Source organism: Grampus griseus, assembly GCF_964374135.1.
Source record: "Grampus griseus genome assembly, chromosome: 15".
In the NCBI taxonomy this organism is placed as follows: domain Eukaryota; kingdom Metazoa; phylum Chordata; class Mammalia; order Artiodactyla; family Delphinidae; genus Grampus; species Grampus griseus.
In genome coordinates this window covers 79,854,750-79,877,339 of record NC_139009.1, presented here as the reverse complement: position 1 = coordinate 79,877,339, position 22,590 = coordinate 79,854,750, and the positions used below count along the sequence as shown (strand labels likewise).

The window sequence follows — 22,590 nt, the reverse complement described above, 5'->3', positions numbered from 1 at the left end:
CTTGATAATAGTCATACTAGTGGGTGTGAAGTGATATCTCCTTGTGGGTTTGGGTTTGCATTTCTCTAATGACTAAGCATGTTGAGCACCTGTTCCTGTGCTTGTTGGCCATTTGTATATCTTCTTTGAGGAAGTATCTGTTCAAATGCTGTGCTCATTTTGTGATTGGATTGTTTGTATTTTTTTGTTGAGCTGCAGTTCTTTTATATACTCTGGATATTAGATCCTTACCAGATGTGTGATTTGCAAATGTTTTCTCCCATTTTGTGGGTTATCTTTCCATTCTCTTGACGGTGGCCTTTGATGCACAGAAGTTTTTAATTTTGATAAAGTCTAATTTAGCGGTTGTTTTCTATTGTTGCCCATACTTTGATGTCAAGCAAGACACCACTGCCTAGTCCAAGGTCATGAAGATGTTCCCTTATGTTTGTTTGTTTATTTTTTATTTAGTTTATTCATTTATTTATTTTTGGCTACATTGGGTGTTTGTTGCTGCGCGCGGGCTTTCTCTAGTTGCGGCGAGCGGGGGCTACTCTTCTTTGCGGTGCGCATGCTTCTCATTGCGGTGGCTTCTCTTGCTGCGGAGCACGGGCTCTAGGTGTGCGGGCTTCAGTAGTTGTGGCTCACGGGCTCTAGGGTGAAGGCTCAGTAGTTGCGGCGCACGGGCTTAGTTGCTCCGTGGCATGTGGGATCTTCCCGGACCAGGGCTTAAACCCGTGTCCCCTGCCTTGGCAGGCAGATTCTTAACCATTGCACCACCAGGGAAGTCCCTCCCTTATGTTTTATTCTGAGAATTCTATAGTTTTAGCGTTTCCATTTAGGTCTTTGATCCATTTTGAGTTGATTTTTGTATATGGTGCGAGGTAGGGGTACAGCTTCAGTCTTTTGCATGTGGATATCCACTTGTCCCAGGACCATTTGTTGAAAGACTATTCTTTCCCACAGTGAGTTATCTTGGCACCCTTGTGGAAAATCAGTTGACCATGGATGTACGAGTTTATTTCTGGACTCTCAGTTCTATTCCATTGATATATATGTGTGTGCGTGTGCGTGTGTGTGTGTGTGTACACACACATATTTGTCCTTATGCCAGTACTGCAAATTCTTGATTATGGTAGCTTGTAGTAAGTTTTGAAATTGGGAAGTGTGAGTTCTCCAACTTTGCTCTTTTCAAAATTGCTTTGGCTATCCTGGGTCTCTTGTATTTCCATATTAATTTTAGGATTGGCTTACTAGTCTCTTCAAAAATGACAGCTGGGCTTTCAATAGTGATTGTGTTGAATCTGTAAGTGACTTTGAGTGTTACTGCCATCTTAATAATATTGAGTCTTCTAATCCATGAGCAGGAGATATCTGTCCGTTTATTTAGATCTTCTTTAATTTCTTTCAAGAATGTTTTGTGGTTTTCAGTGTACAAGTCTTACACTTCTTTTGTTAAATTTATTCCTAATTATTTTATTCTTTTTGATACTGTCGTAAGTGGAATTCTTTTCTTCGTTTTCTTTTCAGATCATTCCTTGCTAGTGTGTAGGCATACAACAGATTTTTGTGTATTGACCTTGTATCCTGCAACCTTGCTGAACTCGTTTATTAGCTCTAATAGTTTTTGTTTTGTTTTTTTTTATGGCAGAGTTTGGTTTTGAAAGCAAACATATTCTTGTGCAACTAATTGCTTGCGAGAAATGACCTCATGTTTCTCTAACAAACATGTTTTGGCTGTGCTGGTGTAGGACTGGCCAGTAACTCAGTGCCAAACATACTGACTAGGCAGCAGTGCCTGGAGAAGAGCGGCTCCATCAGTGAGATGGAAATACTTTGGAAGAGAAGTAAAACAGGTGTAGCTCCTTTCCCGCTAGTTTCCAAGACAATGTTCCTTCTGACCTACTCATTCCATTCCCTGCCAGCTTCTATGATAGTTGTGTGGGAAGGGGAGAATATAACAGAATAAAAGACCCTGGCCAGTACATTCTTTGGATGTTTTTTAAGTGGGCGAGAAATTTAGCTCTCAGAACAAATTCGTTTTGTTTTCATGAGCAGTGTCTTTGGACGCTTTGTCCTTCCTCACTTGGTCACCATGCTTTTCCCTTTGTCCCCAGAGCTCCAGGGTCGTAATTTCTCTTGGGCGAGCCCCGTTTTGCGGGTGGCTTTCCTTTCTGTCATTGCTTGCTTGTATCCTCTCTCCTCCCTCTTCTCAACCTTCCTTCCTTCTTCCCTCCCAGATAATATCTATAAGGTAGCTTCTTGTAAAAAGAATGACACAAACCAAAAGATGACCAATAAACTCACTAGCCAATGGAACCTGGTTTTATTTTTTCAAAAGTGCCCTACGTACCAAGTGCTGAAAATTCAAATACAAGAGAAAGGTGCAAAGTGAAAAGCGAATGCCTCCCTCCCTGCCCACTCCCCACGGCCCCTTCCTCTCCCCAAGTGCTCCTTATTAACAGTTTCTCGTGATGATTTCCAGGAACAGAATTAATGCACAATCCACATAATACATGTTTTGATATTTACAGGTTGTATTTATACCATCTTTCTTCCGTCATTTCGGTATTCATCTGAAATTGCCTCCAGTGGAGAGTTTCTCTTCTAAGAGTTTCCCAGCTCTCTCCCTGGGTGTCAGGAGAGGCCACAGCCCACACAGCACAAGTTGGACAGGGTTTTCTCCAGAGTTGAGGGGTCCTGGAGGTAGATGAGCCCCCAGGGTGTGAAAAGAAAACATTAACATTTTAACTCATCTTTTTAAAAACAGTTTTGTTGAGGCATAATTGACATACATGAACCTATACACATTTAACGTGTACAACTTATACACGAAACACAGGTATATACCCATAAAACTGTCACCACATCAAAAAATTATATCCGTTGTCCCCTGCCCTGCACGTTTTCTTGTGCCTCTTCGTAATTAATTCATCTCTCTCCCCTTTTGTCTCTAAGAAACCACCCATCTACTTCTTGTCACTCCGGATTAGTTTGCATTTTCTGTAATTTTATATAAATGGAACCATGCAGTAGGTGCTCTTTTTTTTTTTTTTCTGGTCTGGCTTCTTTCAATTACTTTGAAATTCACACGTGCTATTGTGTGTATCCATAGTTTATCCCTTTCAATAGCCGGGTGGTATTCTGTTGCGGGGCAGTACCACAGTTTGTTCATCCAAGTCAAGGCTTGGTGGACATTTCGGTTGTTTTCAGTTTGGGGGCTATTAAAATAAAGCTGCTATAAACATTGTTATGCAAGTCCTTGTGGGGAGGTCCCTTAGGGTAAACATCTACAAGTGGATAGGCTGGGTCATACGATAAATGTGTGTTTAGGTTGTTAAGACATTGCCAAACTATTTTTCTCTAAGTGGTCATACCATCTCCACCAGCAGTGAGGGGGAGTTCCAGTTGCTCCACATCTTCCCTACCACTTGGTATAGTCAGTCTTTTTAAGAAGTATGTGGCAGTAGCTCATTGTTGTAATTTGCATTTCCCTAAAACCTGATGATCTTTGCATAGGCTTATTTGCCATCTGTATATCTTCTTTTTTTTTTTTAATAAATTTTTTTTTTTTTTTTTTTTTTGGCTGCCCTGGGTCTTTGTTGCTGCGCGTGGGCTTTAGTTGCAGCTAGTGGGGGCTACTTTTTGTTGCGGTGCACGGGCTTCTCATTGCAGTGGCTTCTCTTGTTGCGGAGCACGGGCTCTAGGTGCGCGGGCTTCAGTAGCTGTGGCTCGCAGGCTCTAGAGCGCAGGCTCAGCAGTTGTGGTGCACAGGCTCAGTTGCTCCGCGGCACGTGGGATCCTTCCGGACCGGGGCACGAACCCGCCTCCCCTGCATCGGCAGGCGGACTCCCAACCACTGCGCCACCAGGGAAGCCCATAAATATTGTATTTTTTGATGCTGTTGTAAATGGAATTGTTTTCTTAATTTCATTTTCAAATTATTAATTTCTAGTGTACTGATATACACTTGATTTTTGCAGATTGGCCTTGTATCCCACAATCTTAATAAACTTGTACTTTGCTGATAATTTTTATCAGGAATGTATATTGGATTTTGAGATGATTATATGGTTTTTCTTCTTTAGTCTCTTAATATGGGGAATTACACTGACTGATTTTCGAATGTTTATTCCTTCATCCTTGCATTCTGGAATAAATCCTATTTGTTTATAATATATTAATTTTTTACGTATTGTTGGATTCAGCTTGGTAAATTTTTGCTGAGAACTCTTACATTTATGTGCATGAAGGATATTTGTCTGTACTTTTCTCTTTCTGGTTCTGGTATCAGAGTGCTGCTGGTTTCATAGAATATGTTAAGAAGTATTCCCTCCTCCTCAATTTTCTGGAAGAGTTTGTGTAGAACTGGTATTATTTCTTCCTTAAATGTTTGGTAAAATTAGCCAGTGAAGCCATCTGAGCTTTGTTTCATGTGGGAAGATTTCAAACTACAAATCTGATTTTTAAAAATATATATATGTTTATTTGTGATATCTGTTTCTTCTTAAGTAAGCTTTGTTAGTTTGTGTCCATTCATCTTGTCAAATTTATTGATATAGACTTTTTCATAATATTCTCTTATTATCCTTTTTAAAAATTTATTTATATTTTATTTTTGGCTGTATTAGGTGCGTGGGCTTCAGTAGTTGTGGCTCGTGGGCTCTAGAGCGCAGGCTCAGTAGTTGTGGCACGTGGGCTTAGTTGCTCCGAGACGTGGGATCTTCCCCGACCAGGGCTTGAACCCGGGTCCCCTGCGCTGGCAGACGGATTCTTAACCACTGAGCCACCAGGGAAGTCCTTATTATCCTTTTAATGTCTGTTGAATCAATGATGATGGTCTCTTTCTCATTCTGATATTGGTAATTTGTGTTTCTCTCTACTTCTGATCAGTCAGGTCACAGGTTTATCAACTTTATTGATCTTCTCAAAGAACTAGCTTTTGGTTTCATTTATTTTCCTTTGTTTTTTGTTTCTATTTCACTGATTTCTGCTCTTACCTTTATTTCCTTTCTTCTGCTTGTTTTGGGTTTGATTTGCTTCCCTCCCCATCACTCCCCCCCACCCAGTTTCTTAAGTTGGAAACTTAGATCACCGTAGCTCATGTTAAGTTCTCTTTTTAATATGTTATATCACATACATAACATATTAGTATCACTGTGCAATTACATAGCTTATAAATGTGTATTTGTTGGAGGTATAACTTAAAAAATTTTAATGACAGATATGTACCATCAAAAAAGTTTGAAGACCAGCAGACCTAAATGAGAAGGAAATCCAAAAAAGAGGGGAATATATGTATTTGTAGAGCTGATTCCCTTTGCTATACAGTATAAACTGACACAATATTGTAAAGCAACTGTACTCCAGTTAAAAAAAAAAAAAGTTTGGAGACCAGCAAAAGCATTCTTTGATTGGAGCTCTGGGCAGACTCATTGGAAATTTTGAGCAGCCACATATCATGGGAACACAGGGCTGCATGATTGGTGTTGGCGTGTAGGATGGGGTGGATGGAGTGGAGTCAGGGTGTCCGACAGTCACTCCCTTGGCAAAACCCTGCAGCAGCATTGGAGTGGCATCAGGACACAGGTGGAACTGGGCAGTCAGATGCCCAGTTCTCACCTGAGGGGCCAGCACTGAGCACCAAGGATTGTTTTCAGTTAGCAGCAATTGTGTATGTGAAACACCTGGTGTACAGGGGACGCTCAAAACGATAGCTGTTATCAGAACAAAAATGTACTTCTTTATAAATCGGAGATCATTAGAGAAACTGAAGGAACTAAGCAGCACAAATGTTCTAAATACTGTCTGTACCTCTTCTTCATTTTTGTAGTTCTGTTTTGGCCGTTTATCTCTCAGCCTGTTCTCAGCTGGTTGGTTTTTGTTTTTCTTTTTGTTTCCTCGCATGGTCTTCAAGCAGTCAGAAACTCCTTAGTTCTATAAGATCCGGTTGACGCTCTCTGCTCTTCGCAGTCTTACGAGGAGTTGTCCTCCCTTCACCTGATCTGTCTCCCATGGTGGGCGGGGCAGTCTCCAGCTGGAGTGGCAGGAAGCAATCCATCCAGAGCCCCTGGAGCCTCCTGGACTGGAGGCCCAGCCTGTGGACAGTGGCCCCTCAGGGCTCCACATGGCCTTGTTATTCGTGGATCACACACGTGCAAGGAGCACTTACGTGCCAGGCCCAGGGCCCACCCTGTGCTCATGTGTGGGTGCCCTTCACTTCTGAACTTCACAGCGCAGGTGCCTCTGTCCCCAGGCCCCAAGAGTCAGGCCGGGATCCAGGTCTGCCGCCCCAGCACGCTGGTGCTGCGAGAGTGTTGTGTGGACCCACATGGGCAGGAAGACACGTTGAGGACCACCCGGGAGATCCCCACCCAGCACCAGCTCCCTCGGAACTGGGAACTGTCGTTGGCTCAGCACGGCCCCTCCAGAGCCCTCAACAGGAACACGACAATAACAGTAATTCAGCTTCATAATTGATCCTCATTTTGGAAACATGTTATTGTCTGTGGTGATGATAAAAGTAGTTTCATTAAGAATAATAGCTAACATTTCTAGAGAGCTCATGCCAGGCACTGAGCCCAGGGCTTGGCCAGTCTCATTCAGTCACCACAACCGTCCAACAAGTAGATACTATTATTTTCCCATTTTTACAGATAATTAGGGGGCTGGAAAGCCTGAGCTTCATACTCTCTGTATGGAGTGCACAGTTTCCTATGTGGTCAGCCTGACCCCCCAGTCCAGCTCATTTTATCTTTTTCTCTGTCTTGCTCTCTGTGCTCCGGCCTCACTGACCTTCTTTCCCCCACCCCCATCCGTCCTCCTGCTGCAGGGCCTTTGCATGTGCCGGTTTCTCCACCCAGGATCTCTCTTCCCTCCTCCCAGCAACTCCCTGGCTTTTGCCTTCTTCACTCTACCTCTTCCTTGGGCTCACACGGCCTCTCTAGCATTGCCTCCCAAGGCAGGTCTGCACTGCTCCCCTCTCCCACCCCCCATCCAGCCCCCACTTCCTCTACTCCCACTATCCCTTTCCCACTCTTTTTGGCTCTGGTTATAGCTGATGGGTGGATTCTTCGATTCATATTGTCTCTCCCGATGGGCTGTGAGCCCCAGAGCTCAGGGACCATGTCTTTGCTCGTTTTTGTTTTAGCCTTCACTTGCGTCCCTGGCAGCTCCATGAGCCGAGTACACGGTAGGACGCGGACTATATCCGTTGAATGAGTGGTCACGTCTCTGGGACCGTGTGTGTTGCCCACAGCAGACGTCAGCATCTCTCCCCACCAGACCCTCTGAAACCCCGCGGTCAGTCAGCTGGGGAGCTGCCTGTCTGCTCCTCCAAGGTCAGGACACGGGGTCCGCGGGCCCCGTGGGGACCAGCACGCGTGCTTTACCCCAGCTCAGCGGGCATCTCCCTGCTCCCTGGACCTTTGACTCTGACCCACCACCTGTACAGCCGGGTCACAGGGTGCCGCTCCATGAGCTGCTGGGCTCAGGTAGCTTTGATCTCCCAGAACACACGTAGAATAGTACTGGCACAGGATTTTTTTTTCAACTCCCAGGTGGTCGTGACGTGCGGCCAGGCTGAGAAAGGCTGGGAGCCAGGCTGGGAGCCCTGGGAGCGATGCGGGCCTGGGGCTGCCTTCCTTTCATTCCTCCCTCTCCCCCGCCCGCATTATCAGCCAGAGCAAGTGAGGATGGGCCCCAGGGTGCCGCTCTGGTGTGAGGGCCTCGGCTTTCCTTAGCGCAGGGGTTTCCGAACTTGGCTGGTATTAGAATCACTTGGGACTTCTTAAAAATTCCAGAACCCAAGCCACACCCACCCTAATTAAACCACAGTCACTGGGGGTGGACACAGGTGGCAGCAATATTTGAAGCTGCTCCCTAAGTGATTCCAAACTGTGCAGACAAGTCTGAGAACCACTGCCTTAGGTTCTTAGCTGGGCCCCCGATGCAGAACATACAGCAGACACCACCTTCCCTTAGACTGTCTGCTGCCCAAGGTGCTGTGTGCGGATACCTTTTCTTCTGTTGTTGTTGTTGTATTTTGGGGTTTGGGGTTTTTTTTTGGCTGCATTGGGTCTTCGTTGCTGTGCGTGGGCTTTCTCTAATTGTGGTGAGCAGGGGCTGCTGTTGGTTGTGGTGCACGAGCTTCTCATCGCGGTGGCTTCTCTTGTTGCAGAGCACGGGCTCTAGGCGCGCGGGCTCAGTAGTCGTGGCACGCGGGCTTCAGTAGTTGTGGCTCGCAGGCTCTAGAGTGCAGGCTCAGTAGCTGTGGTGCACAGCCTTAATTGCTCCACGGCATGTGGGATCTTCCCGGACCAGGGCTTGAACCCGTGTCCCCTGCGTTGGCAGGAGGATTCTTAACCACTGCACCACCAGGGAAGTCCCTGGTGTCTTCTGTTTCATTTTATTCCAGAGGTCAGGGCCATTCCCAAAACTGGAGGTTCAGAAATCCAAAGTGAGAGAGAACCGGTGGGCCGTGCATTCAGGGGCGTCACTGGGACGTCTTTGGTTGAGTCTGAATCAGTCTCAAATTCTTGCTTTTGAAACTTGAGAGGGTAGTTGGCTGCTGCCTTCCTGAGTCACACTGAAGGGGCCTTGCGTCCTTAAAAACAACTCAAGAATGTGTACTAAAGCAGCAAAGTGAGGAAGTAGCTGCCTGGAGGTGAGACATAATAGCTGGGCCTCTAGCAGCCACCCTGGGCTGCCAGGTGGTCTTGAGAAGGAGAGGCACCTGCTGAGAACGGTGGAGCAGCAACGTCACCCAGGGTCCCACAGGACAGTCAGGTCCCCACTGTGTGGCTGCCCACTCCAGGCTTCTTTTTCATCAGAGAGAAATAAAACTCTAGCTTATTAAGCCCAGGTGGGTTTTTTGTTTTGTTGGGGGGGCGGGACTTTTTGTCATTTGCAGCTGAATCTAATTCTAGCAGATACCATGGGTTCAGTGGTTTGGCTCAATGCAGGTCTGTCCTACACACAGAGCCTGGAATGCTCAACGGTGTTAGGTGGCACAGGGCAGTGGTGTGAGTTACGGAGGGCAGTAGAGGAGAGGTGGCCTGGGGACGGCGTCACCTGCCCTGCACACACCCTCAGCTCGTGGATCAGCAGACCAGGGGCTGACAGAGCCTCTGTGTGTGTGTACGTGTGTGTGAATGGGTGGTGTGTGTGCACGCGTCTGTGTGGTGGGGCGTGTCGGTACGTGTGTCGGGGTGTGTGTGAGTAGCGTGGTGTGTGGTGAGGGGTGTGTGTGGAGGGGTGGGCGCCTGCTGCGTTACATACAGCGAGGTAGGCAGGGAGGCTCTAGGGCCCCGTGGGGAGGGCCTGAGCTCCGGGGGAATGGCAAGAAAAGGGAAAACAAGGGGCCAGCAGGGTGGGTTGCCCAGCAGAGAAGGAACAAGAAGGAAATTAGGAAGAAAGCGGGCAGCGCAGGTCTGGGGGGGAGCCAGGGGGCGTGAGAGGCCGGAGCAGCAGCGAGCGGGTCTGGGTCGGGGCACATCAGGGTCCCACCGCCAGGGCGGTGCTCTGTGGGGAAGCCGTGAGAGGCTCTGTCCCGTGCTCATGCTGTAGTTGGGGCAGTGAAATGTGCGTGTTCTTGAAATGTGGGCTGGGTAGGATTTTGTGTTTCTACCGCACACTCTGATCATCCCTCTGATAGCGTCTCCTTCGCCCTTCGTCCCAGCCCCGCAGAGGGGTGGGTCTGTGGGCTGGGTGCCGGGCCCCTCCCCTCCTCTCCCAGGCCTCTCTGGCCCTGTCCCCATCCCCTCCCGCCGTCCCCCACCCCTGGGCCTGGCACCAGCTCCAACACGCCGGGCTCCTGGCTGGACCCAGGTCTCTGCAGGGCTCTTCCGCCCGCCCGTAGCATCGCCCTGCGTCACCCTGACCCCTTTCCTTCCGCGCCACTTACACACCCGGGCACGGTATGTTTATTTTTCGTGAGCGTTGTCTGTTTCCCCATGAAACCTTCAGCTCCATGACACCAGAACTTTAATCGCCTGCTGTTCACTTGCTGTCTGTTGACTGAATAACAATTTTAAATGACTAGGGCTAGAGCTGATTGACTAAAGCCCGTGATGTAGAACAAGTTTCAATTTAAATACAAGAGTGCTGAGGGGAGTTAAGTAATCAGAGCTGGGAGGTTAAGAAACCATACGATTTTAAGCCTCCCCTAAATGCTGTGAGCCCCACCCACGCTCGGGTGTGTGATGGGTCGGTAGCTTGCGTTCCTTTGGGAACCAGCACCCCCGTTACAGCTGACGGGGACTCCGCCTGCTGTGGCACTGAGGGGTCTCAGACGGTGTCAGAGAATCAGGACCCAGTCAGATGGCGCCTGCAACACCCAGAATGCTCCTTAGCAACTCGATTTGGGGGCGGGGAGGGGGAGGACAAGGACAGATGTCTGAAGACTCCGCTCCCCTAAGGCCCAGGATGGGACCTGGTGGGTGTGAAGAAGGGGTGAGCAGGCCCGGGCAGGGGGGCTGGCACGGCCAGCGCTGAGGAGGGTTCTCGGGATGGGCATGGTTGTCCCATTCAGTGGAAGTGGTGCCAGGAGAGTGGGTTACGTGACGTAAAGCTGCTTCGGAGTCGCAGATGGAAAAGTCGCTTTTATTTCAGACCTGATGCCTTTCTTCCCCTGACTTCCCCCGAAGCCTCAGTTCCATCCCAGGAGAGCTTTCAGATTCACAGTTAATAAACAGAGCCCAGATGCGCGGGGCTGTTGGCGCTGGCATTGGACACGGCCCAGGGCCCTGGTGCTCCCCCGGGGGATCACCTCAGATGACCGTGCTGTGGGCGTAGAGGAGCTGAGTTCGCGAGACTTTTCTTCTGTGTCAGCTCCAGAAAGCCCTCCTTCGGGGCAAACCGTGCTCGGGAAGAGCTGAGCACATGGCCTACTTACGGGCAGCGTTAATTACGGGCTCTCGGTGCCTGTCCTCACTTAACCAACTGCCCACGCTGTCGGATGGGGACTGATTGACCCCGAGGTGACCCAGGCCCCTTTCTCTGACCGCTCCTGACACCTTAACTCCGGGTGGAGCGGGCGTGTGGAGTAATCACCGGGGAGGCGCAGGGAGAGGAGCCAAGGCCAGGCTGGGCCTCTGGCCGGTGGGGTCTGCACTGCTGCTGTCACGGGGCTTCAGAGGCACCTGCGGGGGCTGCCGCGGGGAGCCGGGTCCAGGGCTGCGGGCAGGGTGTCGCTGCCCCGCTGGGTTGATTCTCTTGCCACACCGGCTTCCCCTCCCTGGCAAGGTCACCGACTGCCCACACTGTCCCCCATGGCTCAGGCTCAGGGAAACAGTCCTCTCTCATTGTGTTTTGCAGCCTTCATTCTTCCCAGCTAGTTTGTGTAGCGGGCAAGGGGTAGCATTACCTTTCTCGGACTTGTTAAGCTGCCCAAGAGGAAAAAAATAAACAAACAAGAAGGTTTTTCCTCCTCCCAGAGTCTCATTACTACTTGGGTGAGCCTCGACCCGTATACGTTTCCAGAGAGAGACACTCGATGCCGAGCGGCCCAAGGCTCGTCCCTGGACGGGACTCAGACCCTCCGCCGGCCGTTCCACCGTCTGCTGGCTCTGCAGCCACGCGGGACCGTTGCCGAGACACCTCAGCTCGTTGAGGACGCCCTGTTTCTTGCCTTGGGTCGCTGGATGTGCCAGGCTCTTTCATGCTCTTTGTCATTTCTGTCCCTTTGCCGGGCGTGTGCTTCCCGCCTGCCGTTCCGCCTCCCGCAGCCCCCAGTTAATTTCCCCTTCCCCGAGTAGGCTCCCTACCTTTCCCCGGCTTCGATTTTTGCGGGAACACACTCTCTTGTATTTGTTTATCTGCCTGGCTCCTCTACCTCCTAGACTTGAGCTCCCTGAGGTCAGGGGTTCTACTGGGTCACCTTTTTGTCTTTGGTGACATGGTGGGGGTCCATCGAGGGGGGCCCTCAGGTGGGAAGGTTCATGCTCGAGCTGCTCGTGCGCTCCTGGCCCAGCTTCCACACTCTTGATTCCCACAACTCACCCGCTGTCAGATCCCTCATTTGCCTTCTCAGCACTGCCAGCTTGTGACGTTTTTCCAGTTTCCCTCTTAGTCATGTACTGCTTGGTCAGGTTTGTGTAGGATGCTCTCCATTCATGTGTTCATTCATTCATCATTCATTCGTCATCCATCCGTCCATCCATCAGCTCCCTCCACACACTGGCCACTCCTCTAGGCTCTGGGTGTGCAGGGGTGAACAGCACAGATGTAGTCCCTGTCCTTATGGAATTTACATTCTAATGGGGAAAGACAAACAAGAAGCAGTCAAGTCAGTACATAAGATGATGTGGAGGGGTGAGAGGGTGGAGACGTGGGCGCTGCCCCTCGATGAGGCTGTGGACGCCGCAGTGCAGGAGAGCGCGTGGAGCGGGGTGCAGAGGTGCAGCCGTCTCTGGGAAATACGCTCCACTGCGTTGCCTGTTATTTCTCTGTTCTCCCGATTCAGAAAATATCCTTAAATAGCCTGACAGGAGAAAAGGCCCTCAGTCTGTAAGGTTTTTCCCCTTTGTTGATGTGGTCAGAGTATCGTTCACGTCTTGTTAAGAGAGAATGTCCTCGAAGCTCGAGCTTGCTGAGAAGATGCGTCCTGGGCTGCAAGGAGGGGCCCTGGCAGGGACGGTGGACCTGGGAGTGCCCAGACGTTGCCGCCAAGGCGCTGCTGAGTCTGCAGTAGGTGCAGAGCTGGCCTCAGCCCTTCGTGGCAGAGAGCCCAGGGCCACGGAGCCTGGTGTCTCCTGAGTCTTGCTGTCTCGAGGCCTCTGGTTCAGGACTTGGCATCTGGCTCAGCTCGGGGCAGCTCAGTGCCCCAACGGCTGCCTGGTGGAGATGGTCAGTGTGCCGTCCTCCCCGGTCCCTTGCACGTCAAGGTGGCCATAGCCTGAAGACGGGAGAATGAATGTCCAGGTTCCCAAAGCGCCAGCAAGTATCTGAAACCACTGGTGTCTTCACAGCTCCAGATAACACCCGTGCTGCCCGAGGATGGGGCTACCAGCCCCGCTTGTGGGCGCAGTGCGGCCTGTCCTGCTGTGCCCTCCCTAACCCCCCGCCCTTCCTTGGCCTGACAGATGCGGACACGAGCTTGTGGTGCCCCTCGCTGCAAGAGGTCACGGCCGCGTTCCACAGCTTGGGTACCCACAGCCCTGCTTTGCAGCCCCCGGGACCCCTCCAGCACGATGGGAGGTGAGTACCTCCCCCACCTCGGTGTCCTTCCTCATGCGGTCCACAGCCACTGAAAGCAGTTCAAACCCATCTAATCGTGTACATTAAATCTGTGTAGTACCAATTACACCTCAGGAAAAATGTAAAAAACAAAACAAAACAAAATATTACCCCACAAATAGACTCTTCTAAACATATATCCATGCTAGGAAACACTGAAGTATTTCCTTTTCTGTAAATGTAATACGCCTGGCCGTTCATTGTACAGAGCTCCATTTTCATTATTGTTGGTGGTATCCAGCCTTGGCTCAGTAAGCATTTTACGAGTTAGAGAAAGGAAAGATTTCCTCTGATGATTATTTTAAATTATGTGCTTTTTTTTTGGCCATGCTGTGCGGCTTGTGGGATCTCAGTTCCCCGAACAGGGATTGAACCCGGGCCACAGCAGTGAAAGCCCGGAGTCCTAACCACTCGGCCACCAGGGAACTCCCAAATTATGTGCATTTTTTGAGGTTAAAAATAAGAAGTTACCAAGCTCAGGCTCTAGCCCAAACGGCGAAGCACAGAGTCTGAGGGCATCCCAGCACACAGGTACCCCTGAGTACGGTTGCGCACCACGAATGAACGGCGTGTGACGCAGCCTCGAGGCAGGGACGAGCCAAGCCAGGCACGGCTGAGTCTTGCTGCTCTGACCGGCATTTGTTCCCGCCCCTTCCTGACTCAGCTCTCGCCGCCCCTCCTCTCCTAAGACGTGTCCCAATCTCTTTGGTCTGTCTCCAAGCCCCTCCTGGCACATTACCTAATATCAGCTCATGGCCAGCAAGGCACAATTTTACATGTAATTTCCACAGTGCTCCACTTTGTGTCATGGGTGCCCCCTTTGTGCCCTGGGCAGCGATGCTAATTTGTCTCCACCCTCTAGGGACAGAGCCGGACAGTACATAGACGACTCGTGTTGGGTGAATGGGTTGTAAAGGTGTCAGTTACGGCACATCCAAACTCTCTGTTGAGAGTTTTTTGAGCAGCTGGTTTGAGAACCCCAGACAGGCTGCGCCTGCCGACAAGCCCTCAGGGCGCCGTGGTGGGCGGATGTTTCTCTAGGGGAAGGCCAAAGCTTTCTCAAGAACCTGTTCCACGACTGTGTTTGGTAATTGTCTGCCAAAGCAAACCAGACCAAACCACACTTGCTGTGCTGCAAATACCCTGCCGTGTGCCAGCCTGCCGTGGGCGACAGGGAGCGGGAGATGAAGCTTTGCGCGCTGGCCTGCTGCTCACCCCCTGCTGTGCAGCCCGGTTCCTAACAGGCCTCGGACCTGTACCGGCCCGGGGCTTGGGGACCCCTGCTCTAGACTATTCAGGGAACACCAAGAACATTCTGGTATCTCTTCCACCAAGGGTGTGGCGTCCTTCACGGTTACATGGGCCACAAGAGAATCTTCAGAGCAGGCAGTCTTCTCTCTATCGTCCTCCTCGGAGGCTCGTCCCGTGTCAGTTGGTTCCACGTCAGGTGCTTCTCTGTTGACCTCTCGGGATGTCACCATCTAAGGCTCCGCTGGCCGAACAGGTGCCCTGGGGCTCCTCTGGGGCACCCACAAGCCTTGCAGTGGCCAAGACTGGAAATGAGGGCACACGTGGGCGCACGGCTTAGCTTGGCTGGCTTGCTCGTTGCTGTGAGAAAGACAGGTCTTTCACCAGTTGTTCCTAATCTCAGATTTCCTTAAAACTCATCACCGTCTCATTGAATGCTTCAGGATTTCCTTCCAGAAGGGAACAGCCCTGCTGCTGCTGGACCATATGCACATCGTCTGATGTCTGCCAAGTGGACAGCATCTATTAGATGCTCAGCATCTATTCCTCTTCATTGCATTGACCTCGGTCTCGCAGAGCCCAGATGACGAGTCTGGTTTGGTTTGGCGGTGCAGGCCTGAGGAGAGCACGCGGCCTGCAGCCCCCGTGGTGGGGCACCTGACACACTGCTGGGCTCTCGGTTATGGTGGCGGCAGTGCTTGTAGCTTCCCTTACAGTCTTCCCTCAGAGAAGGTGCAGAGGGTCACTTTATTATTTTTTTCCAACAGTAATAGGGGAAAACAAATAGAGAAGCTGACATACTTCTCTTAAGAGTGTAGAACAATGTCATTGCAGCCCAAACTCCAGCTCCTGGCTGTTGGCCAAGCCTGTGTTGAGGCTGGGAGGCGGGGGTGGGATGAAGCTGCTTTGCAGGTGGAGTCTGGCGGTGGGACCCTCAACTTGCCCTTCACCTGCTGAGTCCTCTGGGAGAGGAGTGGGCTTATTAGGCTGTGAATTCCTGTTCTCCGAGGTGGAGGCCTGGGGATGAGCTGATGCCGCGTCCCAGAACAGCAGTCACGATGCCGACGTCCCAGTCGAGCCTCAGAAAGGCAGGCCGGGGACGAGGACCCTGATTTGTTTCCTGCTGTTCCCAGCAGAGGTGGCACAGGGGAGGCTGTTCCCCTGTCCACTTGGGAAGGCTGGCCTTCCTTCCCAGCAAGGAGAGGCCTCTCGTCATAGCCACACTTCCCCTGCCCAGCTCTGAGAAGATGCATCACCAGCGCACGTTTTCTACACTCCTCCTCCCTCTGGCAGCACCAAACTGTCTGAAAGCCCGCTCCTCTTGGGCAGAGTCACAAAGTCGGCTCTGAGGCTGCCCCCACCCTTCGGGAGATCTGAAAACATTCCCACCCATGCTTGCATGGCCCCGTGCGTGCTCACGGGCTGGTACAAACCAGAACTCCCCTGCACACACTGACGCAGGTCCAGCGTGTGCCCAGATGCGTGAGCGCCAGCCTTACCCATTAGTACTCTGGCCCTAATAAATGCTAAGACCTGGAAGAATGTCTGATCCCAATCCTGTCCCGCACCCCCTCCCAACTTTGGTTTGTTGACACCAATTTCCCGGGTGCCTAGAGGTGGGTTTCTTTTTTCCCCCTCTGAGAAGCAGCACCAAGAAGTAAAGAAGAGCAGAGCCTTTGGGAACCGTGGCCGGGAGCGGGGGGGCTACACGGGAGGCTGTTATTGTTGACAGTGGTGTTGTCATCATCGGCGTCTTCACTTATAGAGAGTCCGCTGTTATCAGGAACTCCAGGCCAGTTAGTAAGAGTGGAGGAGTGGAAGAGACAGCAAAGGGAGCGTTATCATACAGTCACCTCACTTATTTGAAACCAACAATATACACTTGCCCAGAGAAAGAGCATCATTTAGTGAGGGGGCCCCTGATCAGTGTCTCCTCCAGGGAGCATGTGCCTGGGAGGCTCGTGCAGAGGGTGGTGTGGCTCTGCTGTCGGCTAGTACCTCTCTCCCTGTAGGACTCTCGCCACCCTGAGTGTGACTCTGGTCTTTAAAGAGGGTGTTTTCAATACGACCCTGGCCTCTAACTTCATCCAGGCTGTTTCCTCTCTAGGGGAAAACTGGCCATGCCGGGCTTGTCCATGGACAGCATGGTAGTGGGACATCTTTGGAGGGGTTCTCGAGGACCACTTATACTCTGATTTCACCTTACTTGCAGATACTTTGGAGTCTAACCTGACGTGAGCTACAAAATAGTGTCCTTTTCAGTGCATGAGCGGACTCACCATAACTGTGTGGACACAGAGTGCTTTTAAGGAAGACTTTTGGGGGTCAGTGGAGAATGATTTTCTGTTTTCCAAGTCCCAGAAAACTAAAGCTGGAGGCCTTCCTGGAGCGGCAGCGTTGGGGAGCCAGCCCCCAAGAGGCCCCGGTGACCCCGCACCTCCTGGCATTCATCCCCTTGTGCAGCTCTCTGTCACCCCAGGTCAGGCTGGCCCGTGTGGCCTGGAGAAATCAGCAGAAGCGATGTCACCTCCAAGGTTAGGTTATGAAAGGCTGCAACCTCCGTCTCAGACGGGCATCTCCTCTCTCTCACGTCACTCGCTTCAGGGGAAGCCGGGGCAAGTTGCAGAGCCCTGTGGCGAGGCCTGCATGGCAAGGACTGAGGCCAGTGACCCCTGAGTGAGCTGGGAAGCAGCTCCTCCCGCCCAGTCAAGCCTAAGCTGACAGCAGTGCCCCCACCAACGTCTTGGGGGCATCCTCCCAAGAGACCCAGAGCCAGACGCGCCCCCCCTCCCCGCCCCTCCACGCTGCCTCTGGATTCTTGACCCTCAGAAACTGCACAGAATAATACATATCTGTTGTTTTTAAGCCTCTGCATTTGGGGGTCATTTGTTACGCAGCAGTGGGTGACCAGCACACACAGGGCATCAGGGTCCCAGGCCGAATGGATCGTCCACAGGCTCTCTGTTGTTCTTCAGCAAGCGCGGCCTCCCTCTCTGCCTCACTTCTCCCCTTGCGCCCATCTCCTCCAGTTTCCTTTCCTTTGTTTTTGTCTCACCTCAGCGAGCTTAAAAGTGAGGCTAGCCTGAGCCGGACTGAGCAGCAGGACACCCCCCAGGAGACGGCCTTGGACAGCAGCCTGAGCCACATCTGTAAGGTGAGCCCCACCCGTCCCTCTGCTCGCATTCCACACCTATTCAGCATCCGGTTCAGTGAACACTGCTGAGCACCATCGCAGGCCCCGTGCCGACGGCCAGGAGGGATGCCACAGAAGCCCACGCCCACCACACCTGCGCCTGCGCCTGCCCCTGACGACCCCAGGGGCCTCGACTCCAGACCTCACCATTTTTCTCAGTTCCTTCCCAGCGGGGCCCAGGGCTCACAGTGCCAAGGAGGCACCCCTGCCCTAGCGCTCTCTCTGCTCTCCAGTTCCTGATGCTGTGCGTGGTGGCCCAGCCAGGGGCCTACACCGATGGGAGCCTCTTGGGCCTGATTGAGCTGCTGTGCCGAGCCGGCTTGGACGTGGGGCTCCGCCTGCTGCCCAAGACCGACCTCCAGCAGCTCCTGCTTCTGCTCCTGGACAGCATCCAGGAGTGGCCGGGGAAGGTATGGCGGACCCCTGAGCCCGAGCCCAAGCCCCCAGCCTCACCGCGAATGCTCTCTCACGGCCCCTAGAGCACCCCAGGTGGAGACAGCGTTGCTCCCTCCCTTACCTGGCCTCCACGACCCACCCTCTTACTCTCCAGATATCCCCCCCACCCCTACCCCCACCCCCCGCAGTGGGCTGGTAGGGAGGTCAGGGTGGAAGGCGGGCCACGCCCCCCCAGCCCGCCTTGATGCCCACTGTCCCCACAGCTCCGGCAGCTGTGCTGTGCCCTGAGCCGGGCATCTGATCACCACCACAACCTGCTGGCGCTTGTGCAGCTCTTCCTGGACGTGACGCCCCGGAGCAGGTGGGTGCTTCTCCACCTCTGTCTCCCCTGACCTGAGGCTTATCCCCGCGCCTGTGCTCAACCCCTGTGAGCGATCCACGGTTTGCCCCATCAGTCCCCACAGACCTCCCCCTCCCGCCCAATGTCAAAAACCCAGGAGAAAGAACTAAAAATACAGCTCACGAATGAGTTCATTACAAAGGGAAAAAAGCCTCATTTTCTTAACGCGGTCTTCTTAGCAAAACCGTCACCTCGTACAGTTAGCCTCAGACCTGCAGCATCCCCACCTGCCCTTCTTTGTGACTCCTCCCCAGTCCTCAGTGGAGGGAGGGTTCCTTCTGTCATTCAGACCTCAGCTGTGTGTTGTCTCTTGATCACTCCCCACTCCCACCCCCCTCTCAAACTCTCCATTCATCATGCTGTTTTATTTTCTGGACAGTATTGATCTCTGCCAGAAGTTATCTTACTATTTGTTCCTTGTTCATGGCTGCCTCTCCTCCTTGTCGCTTCCAGGAGAGCAGATCTCTTATTGGGGTCACTGCCACATCACCCCACGTCCAGAACAGTGCCTGGCATGCTGTTGGCACTTCGTAAATTCTTTTCAAATGAACGAACGAGGTGAACAAACAAACTCAGCCCACAGGGAGATAAGACCCATTCGCTGCTGGACCTGCCCCAGTCTCTCCCCTCTCCCCTCCTTCCTTCTCCCACTTGAGGCCACAGCCGCAAGGAGTCCCTTGCCCTTCCCTGTGCAGACATCTCCCCAGGTCCCCTCCTGTCCTCTCCAGCCCCTCCGTCTGCAGCTCGTCCCACCTAGAATGACACCCCTTCCCACCCTTCCAACCAGACCTGTCCTGGACCCCCTCCAGGAAGACCCTTCACAGGTACCCACACAGTCACTCTCCACTGGGGCCACCCTCCTGCAACTCCCTCCCCAGGGGAAGCTTCTGGGAGCAGGCTTGGGGTTCTGCTCAGACTCCTGTCCGCAGCAAACATCCTGAGCTCAACTTCAAGCCCAAGATGGGAAGCTCGATCTCTTTCCTATGCATCTGGCTGGAAGAGAGGAGGCCTTTCCACAGTCCTGAAAGGAAAGCTTTTGCTGTGTATTTGAAAGAACTGGGCTTCTCGAAGCTCTGTCTAAGACCTTTAGGTGATGCATGCGTCGGAAATGGCAGTCCTAGAGGGCTTTCCCGTCCCCACCTCATTATCCCTGTTCATCCCGAAATCGTGTCCATTCTGCCTTCCACATCCTAAATCTTGGCTTCTAGTTGCCTGTGTCAGCTCCACAAAAGCAGGGACCTCGTCTGGGTCACTTTAAATCAGCTACCTCCTTCCCGCCCCCTCCTGCTTTCATCTCACCATCTCTCACCTGGATGGTGGCAGTGGCATTCTGTCCCTGGCTCCTCCTTCAAAGGCTGTTTGCTCTGCAGGTACATGTGATTATCCCCTCTCTGCTTTGCCTTGCTTGCTGTCGCCTGCACGGCCAAGTGCAAACACCTTAGTTTGGTCTCCGAGGCCCCATGTGGTCCAGCCCGTTTCCCGTTTGGTCCAGCCAGGCCATGTGATTTGTATTTGTTCTATGTACTTTTGTGTGTGTATATTTACACGTATGTAAATGTTTATAACTACAGGCAGGCCGCATTTCACCGTGCTTCTTCACTTTATTGCACTGCACAAATATTGTGGGTTTTTTTACAAATGAAGCTTTGTGGCAGCCCTGCATCGAGCAAGTCTGGCAGTGCCATTTTTCCAGCAGCATTTGCTCACTTCGTGTCTCTGTGTCACATTTCAGTAATTCTCAGAATATTGCAAACTTTTTCGTTATTAGGTTTGTGATGGTGGTCTGTGATCCGTGATCTTTGATGTTACTATTGTGAAAAGATTAGGGCTCACTGAAGGCTCAGACGATGGTTAGCATTTTTTAACGAGGTGTTTTTTAATTAAGGTATATACACTGTTATTTCAGACGTAATGCTATTGCATACTTAATAGACTACAGTATAGTGTAAACATAACTTTTAAAAATTTTTTATTGAAGTATAGTTTATTTACAATGTTGTGGTTAATTTCTGCTGTACAGCAAAGTGATTCAGTTATACACATATATTTTCTTTTTCATAATCTTTTCTATTATGGTTTATCACAGGATATTGAATATAGTTCCTGTGTAGTAGTACCTTGTTGTTTATCCATTCTATATATAATAGTTTACATCTGCTAATCCCAAGCTCCCAATCCTTCCCTTTCCCACCCCTCCCCTTTGTCAACCACAAGTCTGTTCTCTGTGTGTGAGTCAGGTTTTTTTGTGGATATGTTTATTTTGTAGATATGTTTTATAGATACGTATTTCAGATTTCACATGTAAGTGATATCATATGGTATTTGTTTTTCTCTTTCTGACCTACTTCACTTAGTATGATAATCTTTAGGTCCATCCATGTTGCTGCAAATGGCATGATTTTATTATTTTTTTAATGGCTGAGTAATATTCCATTGTATATATGTACCACATCTTCTTTACCGATTCCTCTGTCGATGGACATTTATATTGTTTCTATGTCTTGGCTATTGTAAATAGTGCTGCTGTGAACATAGGGGTGCATGTATCTTTTCGAATTATAGTTTTGTCTGGGTATATGCACAGGAGTGGGATTGCTAGGTTACATGGTAGTTCTATTTTTAGTTTTTTGAGGAACCTCCATACCCTTTTCCATAGTGGCTGCAGCAACTTACATTCCCACCACCCATGCAGGAGGGTTCCCTTTTCTCCACACCCTCTCCAGCATTTATTATTTGTAGACTTTTTAACGATGGCCTTTCTGACCAGTGTGAGGTGGTACCCCGTTGTAGTTCTGATTTGCATTTCTCTAGTAATTAGCGACGATGGGCATCTTTGCATGTGCCTCTTGGCCATCTGTATGTCTCCTTTGGAGATTCTTTGGAGAAATCTCTGTTTAGGTCTTCTGCCCGTTTTTCGATTGGGTTGTTTGGTTTTTTTTGTTACTGCTAAACGGTAGGAGCCGTTTGTATATTTTGGAAATTAGGCCCTTGTCAGTCGCATCGCTTGCAAATATTTTCTCCCAGTCTGTAGGTTTAAACGCAACTTTTACATGCACTGGGAAATCAAAAAATTCATGTGACTTGCTTTATTGTAATACTTGCTTTATTGTGGTGGTCTGGAACCAAACTTGTAATATCTCCGAGGCGTGCCTGCACATACGTGTGTGTGTGTGTGAGATGAGCCTCATTCTTTTCCATAGCTGCATAGTATTCCCTAGTGTGCATGCAGCCAGTCCCCTGTTCTGGAGATTTGTCCAATATACAAGCTTTGTGCATCTATCCAAATATTTCTATAAGATAAGTTCTTTGAAATTGCAGTCCTGGGCTTCCCTGGTGGCGCAGTGGTTGAGAGTCCGCCTGCCGATGCAGGGGACACAGTTCGTGCCCCGGTCCGGGAAGATCCCACGTGCCGCGGAGCGGCTGGGCCCGTGAGCCATGGCCGCTGAGCCTGCGCGTCCGGAGCCTGTGCTCCGCAGCGGGAGAGGCCTGCGTACCACAAAAAAAAAAAAAAAAGAAATTGCAGTCCTAAAGTATGTATATATAAAATTTGGCCTCCACAAAAGAAGCTGCACTAATCAATAACAGACATGAAAATGCCTGTTTCTCCACATTCTCATTAACACCGTGTAGTCTCAATTTTGTTCTTAAGTTTTAATTAATCTGGTAAGTGAAAAATCTCTTCCTGTGGTTCTAATTTTCATTTCCCTGATTGCCAGTGAAATTGAGAATCTTTTCCTATGTTTATTGGCCTTTTGTGTTTCTCTTGGTGTAAATTACCTCTTGATATCTCGCCCATTTTTCTATCAGGTAATTTATCTTCTTCTTAATTATATTGATTTATAAGTTGCTTATTACATAAGCAACTTATAAATTACATTTATACATTTATAAGCAACTTATTACATTTTGGACACCGTGTTTTCTCCTAAGTCTGTAAATTGTCCTTTTTAAAACTTTGTGTATATCCTTCCGTGAACTGATTTTTTTTCCCTTTTTCAATAAACTTTTTTTTTTTTTAATTTATTTTTGGCTGTGTTGGGTCTTTGTTGCTGCATGCAGGCTTTCTCTAGTTGCGGCGAGCGGGAGCCACTCTTCGTTGCAGTGCGCGGGCTTCACATTGTGGTGGCTTCTCATGTTG

General features: G+C 50.5%; 1 protein-coding gene across 1 annotated transcript in view; it reads left to right on the top strand.

The window, feature by feature from the left end:
* FAM178B (family with sequence similarity 178 member B) overlaps positions 1-22,590 on the top strand; it is an 81,615-nt gene that overhangs the window by 24,656 nt on the left and 34,369 nt on the right. The window contains exons 7-10 of the mRNA XM_082672346.1: positions 13,062-13,176; positions 17,536-17,617; positions 17,890-18,066; positions 18,316-18,413. Of these exons, the coding sequence (XP_082528472.1) occupies positions 13,062-13,176; positions 17,536-17,617; positions 17,890-18,066; positions 18,316-18,413 (472 nt within the window). The remainder of the gene's footprint in view (positions 1-13,061; positions 13,177-17,535; positions 17,618-17,889; positions 18,067-18,315; positions 18,414-22,590) is intronic.